The sequence below is a fragment of the Coregonus clupeaformis genome, chromosome 19 (assembly GCF_020615455.1).
Source record: "Coregonus clupeaformis isolate EN_2021a chromosome 19, ASM2061545v1, whole genome shotgun sequence".
NCBI lineage: Eukaryota > Metazoa > Chordata > Actinopteri > Salmoniformes > Salmonidae > Coregonus > Coregonus clupeaformis.
This window is the reverse complement of record NC_059210.1, coordinates 41,985,445-41,991,444: the sequence shown is the minus strand read 5'-3', so window position 1 is coordinate 41,991,444 and position 6,000 is coordinate 41,985,445. Positions and strand designations below refer to the sequence as shown.

At 44.1% G+C, this 6,000-nt stretch overlaps 1 protein-coding gene across 2 annotated transcripts in view; it reads right to left on the bottom strand.

Moving 5' to 3' along the window:
* Positions 1–1,186: 1,186 nt before the first annotated feature.
* LOC121531921 (FERM domain-containing protein 5) overlaps positions 1,187–6,000 on the bottom strand; it is a 124,942-nt gene continuing 120,128 nt past the window's right edge. For both annotated transcript variants that reach the window (XM_041837484.2, XM_041837485.2), the window contains exon 14: positions 1,187–2,541. In XM_041837484.2, the coding sequence (XP_041693418.1) occupies positions 1,958–2,541 (584 nt within the window). In that variant the 3' untranslated portion in view covers positions 1,187–1,957. The remainder of the gene's footprint in view (positions 2,542–6,000) is intronic.

The window sequence follows — 6,000 nt, the reverse complement described above, 5'->3', positions numbered from 1 at the left end:
CCTACATACAGACACACAACACACACTCACTTACATCTGCACCAGGTACAGTACAGGAGTTAGAGACAAAACCCCCACAAAAACAGATTTTACCCAAAATCAGCCATGACAGCAGAATTATTGCTCCCTTGAGCTATGAGACAGAATAGTCCGCACAGTCACCTCTCAAACCGTGGAAAACGACTGACCAATCTGCATTTGTTGTGACGTTTACAGGCATGAAAACATGTATTTGGAGTACTATGTTTTCTGTTGGTATTGTAGTCCAGTCTACTTTCTAAAATATGTATTGTTCCTCCACCATCTGTTGTGCCTTCCTGGCCCACAGTGGGCATTTGAAATAGTTGTCTTGACAACTAAAAAGTGTGCATGCTGGTGGAGTGAGCGAGGTGTGATCTATATGGAGTGGATCTTGATAAAAGCCCTGTTTTTGAGTCAACCCCCTCTCCAATATGTCCATAAATGCTAGACCTCACTTGAAACACAGAGCTAAAAAAGGTATAATTTAATCTTCAATAACAAAATATCATTTCAGTTCTGTTAAAATATACATGGAAAAACTGTCAATATATTAGGAAACAAACTACTTTGTACAAAAAGTACATAATTGTTATTCTTATACTAACAATTAATTATTGTATGATATACACAAACTTAAGAGCAAGGTTGATATGGAACTGAAAGAAATCATACATTTCATCAGATCTTCAATTTAATCAGATCTTAACATAATCAAGAAATGTACATAAAACAAAATAAAGAAATATGACAAAACAAATGCAGACATTCAAAAGTACTGAAGTATTTAAGCTAAAGAGTATTGCACATCTACCTAGACTGGTTCTATTGGTGCTAGTGAGCGTTTCCAAGAAGTTGATCATCAACACTTCTAACAGTTACTGACACTATGGGGTCACATAACACCATGGTCACTGGTTTATTTAACTGTATCCTTTATAAAAACTTAAAATGGACTTCAACTTCACAGCTTCTACTTTATACACCTATTGTATTTCCACTAAAGTATAACTTTAAAACAATCCGACAAATTCAGAACGGTCTTCATATCATGGGCGGCAGGTAGCTTAGTGGTTAAGAGCGTTGTGCCAGTAACCGAAAGGTCGCTGGTTCTAATCCCCGAGCCGACTAGGTGAAAAATCTGTCGATGTGCCCTTGAGCAAGGCACTTAACCCTAATTGCTCCTGTAAGTCGCTCTGGATAAGAGCGTCTGCTAAATGACTAATTATTATTATTACTTTTTTCTTCATAAAAGGCATTTGGTAATCATCCCGACTTACTCAATTTCAATCACTTTGCTTTGCTCTAGCTTCCCTCATTTAAGGTGTTCTGATCAATGAAAACCATTATAGATGTATGGATTGGGATGGATGTTACTTCATCTGAAAAGGCAAGACTGTCTACTTCACTGAACACTTTTCAAAACTGTATCTATCTCACTTCATTCTGAACCATTTCGATGACTTGGTGGCTTCCCTGATATCCTTGCATCACATTCTTCCCCTATGCAAATGCAATTAATTTTCCAAACAATACATAGTAAATGTAGGCAACTTTCATTCGTTGCAACAAAATGTCTCATTCCTGTTAAAAAAGACTTCAGTTCTTTAATTTCAGTTTCTTATTTTTTCGTTTATATTTTTTGAAAAAATAAAATACCTGAAATGACCTGAAATTCCAAAAAAATCAAAAATGTCTTCTGGGTTTGTAAAAAACAAATGAACGGTAAAGGGGAAAAAAGGGGGAGTAACTCAAAATGGAGGGAGAGAAACTCCTGGCACAGTGATTCCAGGAGTGGTCCGACATGTATGTCAGCGGGAGTATCATGAGAGAAGCTGGGTTCATGGTTGGAACGGGGCTGCCCTCCATCTCTCTGGAGCTTTAATCGTCTTCTCTAACCCCAAAGGGGCTTATGCACTCTACGGCCTCACACGCTCTCTCATTTGTTAATGAGCAAACTGCCCAACCAGCGGAGCTTGCAGGCAAACCACCGCCTGAGGGGACAAAAGTATTCGTAATGGAACTGCTCAAATTCGGGGGTCTGGCGGATATCACGAAAAAATGCAACGTCAAGGTCGGATTCAGTGAGGATGATGAGGAGGAGGAGCAAGACAAAGAGGAGTCCAATGGTCACAAGGAGCAAACGGAGGACACTTAAAACAAACGTATTCACCTGTTCCACTTCGCTAAGCAACGAGGCTCTCTCTGCACCCTTTACCGCCACTCTACTGTCTGACAAGTCGCCTGCATCCCCCACCGAGGGGGTGCCTGGCTCCGACTCCTTCTCCTCCTTGATGCTGCAGGGGGCTCCGTTGACCTGGCGTGCCATGGCCAGCTCCAGGCTGTGCTCTGCCACAGGGGTGGGCAGCACGCTGTCAGAGGGGCTGTAGGCCTCGTCAGAGATCACCGCCGAGCCCTCGCTGGCATCTGTGGCCAGGCTGCGGGAGCGTGGCATGAAGGAGTCCCCATGGGACACAGAGCGCACAGGTGTAGAGTGGGCACTGTCACGCAATGACTCCAGACCTGTCCAGGGCAGGGAGTGGGGCGAGGAGGGTGAGGAGAGAGAGGGAGGGAGGGAGGGAAACAGACTCAGAGGGGGTTTCCAGTACACAACACTACAGTGCTAACACCTAATAAGAGATAGTTTCAACCATGTGAGGGCATATCAATGGGTTTATACAGTAACATAATGCAATCTGTTTGCTTAATGATTGATCATATGAACATCACTCTGGACTGGACCATTGATCTATTCTAGATGAAGGTCTGATGAGTGGGGAATGTCCAGTGACAGAGAGCTCAACAAACACATGCTCCATTCTGATTAGCAGCTTGTTCATTAGTCCCACAGCACTCTGAGCTCTCCCAGATATAAACCTCGAAAGGTCACAGTGGTTAGGTTTATCTTTCAGTCAGAAGCTAATATAGGTCTGGGGAAACTATGTATATGGTCTCTTGATGGCCCTTCAAGTCAAGGTAAAGGACAATAATAACACTCACTAAGTATTGCTAATTTCAACCTACAAAATGTGAGGCCCATACAATAGCAGGGGGAGAATATCATAATCCACAACATAGAAATATGAAATAAGATAGGTGCAAATATAAATAAACACCCCACATAAAGCATTTGGTCATTCTCAAATAAGAAAACATTTGTATTTTTTCCTAAATAATTATTGACACAGTATTGGTCTCTGGGGTAGCCTACAGTTAGCTTTAGGATGCATTAAAGGTTGCTAGCTCATCTGTGATCGCATGCTTACTCTGCAAAAAAGCAAACACAGCATTTTTCATTATACCCAAAGGATACGCAAATGTATCTATACTGAACAAAAATATAAATGCAACATGCAACAATTTGAAAGATTTTACTGAGTTACAGTTATAAGGAAATCAGTCAATTGAAATAAATGCATTAGGCCCTAATCTATGGATTTCACATGACTGGGCAGGGATGCAGCCATGGGTGGGGCTGGGAGGGCATAGGCCCACCCACTTGGCAGCCAGGCCCACCCACTGGGGAGCCAGGCCCAGCCAATCAGAATGAGTTTTTCCCCACAAAATGGCTTTATTACAGACAAAAATACTCCTCCCCCCTCAGACGATCCCGCAGGTGAAGAAGCCAGATGTGGAGGTCCTGGGCTGGCGTGGTTACCCGTGGTCTTCGGTTGTGAGGCCGGTTGGACGTACTGCCAAATTCTCTAAAACGACACTGGAGGCAGCTTATGGTAGAGAAATGAACATTCAATTCTCTGGCAATAGCTCTTGTGGACATTCCTGCAGTCAGCATGCCAATTGCACGCTCCCTCAAAACTTGACACATCTGTGGCATTGTGTTGTGTGACAAAACTGCACATTTTAAAGTGTGCTTTTATTGTCCCCAGCACAAGGTGCACCTGTTTAATTATCATGTTGTTTAATCAGCTTTTTGATATGCCACACCTGTCAGGTGGATGGATTATCTTGGCAAAAGAGAAATGCTCACTAACAGGGATGTAAATAAATTTGAGCACAACATTTAAGAGAAATAAGCTTTTTGTGCATATGGAAAATGTCTGGGATTTTTTATTTCAGCTCATGAAACATGGGACCAAAACTTTACATGTTGAGTTTATATATTTTTGTTCAGTGTATATATTCTCTTTATACGAGCTACAGGACAGACGTCACTGCAGGTGAGAAAGAGTTGAGCTTGCGCTGACTGTTCCATTCCTCAGACAGCCACCGCAGAAATATTACACCTTCATAGAGGCAGAGGGATTAACATATCATCTCCTGATGATGAGGCGTATTTTAAAGGAAAGATTCACCCATTCTGAGTGATGTTTTATCGATTCCCAGGTTCATTTCATGTTTTCATGTGTATCTGAGCTATTGCCGTTCAAGCAGGCAGACGAGTTTTAAACATTCCGGCTGTATTTCTGCCTGCTTGAACGGCGAATAGCTCAGATAGACATGAAAACATGAAATTACCCCGGGAATCAATAGAACATCGCTCAGAGATGCTCAAAAACAATATTACATTCAAAATGGGTGAATCTTTCCTTTAATGCTCATATGTGTGCTTTTCATCCATAGGGGGGAAAATCTTCCTCAAGGAACTACAAAATAGAGATTAGGCCAGCTCTGTTAAGCCATGCTGACTGCTGAGATTCTGTCAAAAGCAAAAGCAGGATGCCTCTGTAGTGGGTGGCAGTGAGAAGCGCCATCTTTACTCATTGGTAATCTCCTTCAGTACATCCTAGGATATGCTTGGTTGCAGGGCAGATTGCAAAATGCAACCTATAGACATTTCACTACACAATGCATCTTCCAGAGGACATTGCGTAAAGCAAGTAAAAATCCTCCAAAAGGCCAAAATATCGTAAAAAATATACCTGAATTCAAAATCAAATCATAACTTCACAAATCAACAACAAAGCAGTATCACATCACTAGTCTGCACCTCAACCATCACAACCAGAATAAGAAGACCCATAGACTTCCTCTAAACCAACAAAAGGATAAATGAACCGATGAATCTCAAAGAGGTCAAGAAAAAGATGCAAAGACTCCATTCACAAAGGGCCACCAAGGACCATATGATTTAGAGGATCAGACATCAACGGCATCAAAGGCATGGCACCATTTCCATTCTGTTGACATTGATGAGGTGGGAGTGATTTAACACACAGGGAGCTGCTCACTGTGTAACACACTCCAGGAGGGCGCTGATGATGAGGTTACCTGTCGGGGTGCTGGACTGGGGCCTGCCGTCGGGCAGAGGGGTGCCAGGCAAGATGGGGGGAGGCAGGGGGGAGAGGCTGCCAGGCTCCTGCCCAGTTAGGGCAGGGTAGAGGGGCAGGACGCCAAGAGCCTTGCCAAGCATCCGGGGCCCCAGGCTCAGCACGCGCACCTTCACATCCCGGTAGCAGTGGTTGATCATCCGCAGGTGGACGTTCACCCGTGTGGTGATGCGGATCAGACACTTCACCATGGTGGTGTCTTCAAAAGCTCAAAGCAGGCACGTCTGTGTACTATCCTGGTGGTCCCTGTCCCAGAGCCCCGGCGATGCGTTGGTCTCGCTTTGTGTGTTAGGCCAATTGCTGCAGACTTGGCTGGCAGTATGAGGGTTAGCGAGAGCAACTGTCCTGCTGTAGCAGTGTTCAGACGGCCAGAGCTGGCCCTGTCCAGGCCCCACCCAGGGCAGTGACATACATGGAGAGGAAGGCCCTGGCTATTTTCAGCAGGGGTATTAATACTACTGTAAGACACCCAGTCAGCACAGGCAGGGGGTAACGTTTGACGGGTTAGAGCTTGTCATAACTCTGATATATACAGCACCAGACCCTCTCACTCACACTCTCCACCCCACTGCAGCAGTCTAGTGTATAGCCAAGTGTATATACTGTACTGTGTACTTGGGAGGCAGGCAGGGACTCAGCTGTGACAAGGACAGGTACCAGTGACCTTCAGTCATGCTGCTCCTGTTCACCCGAG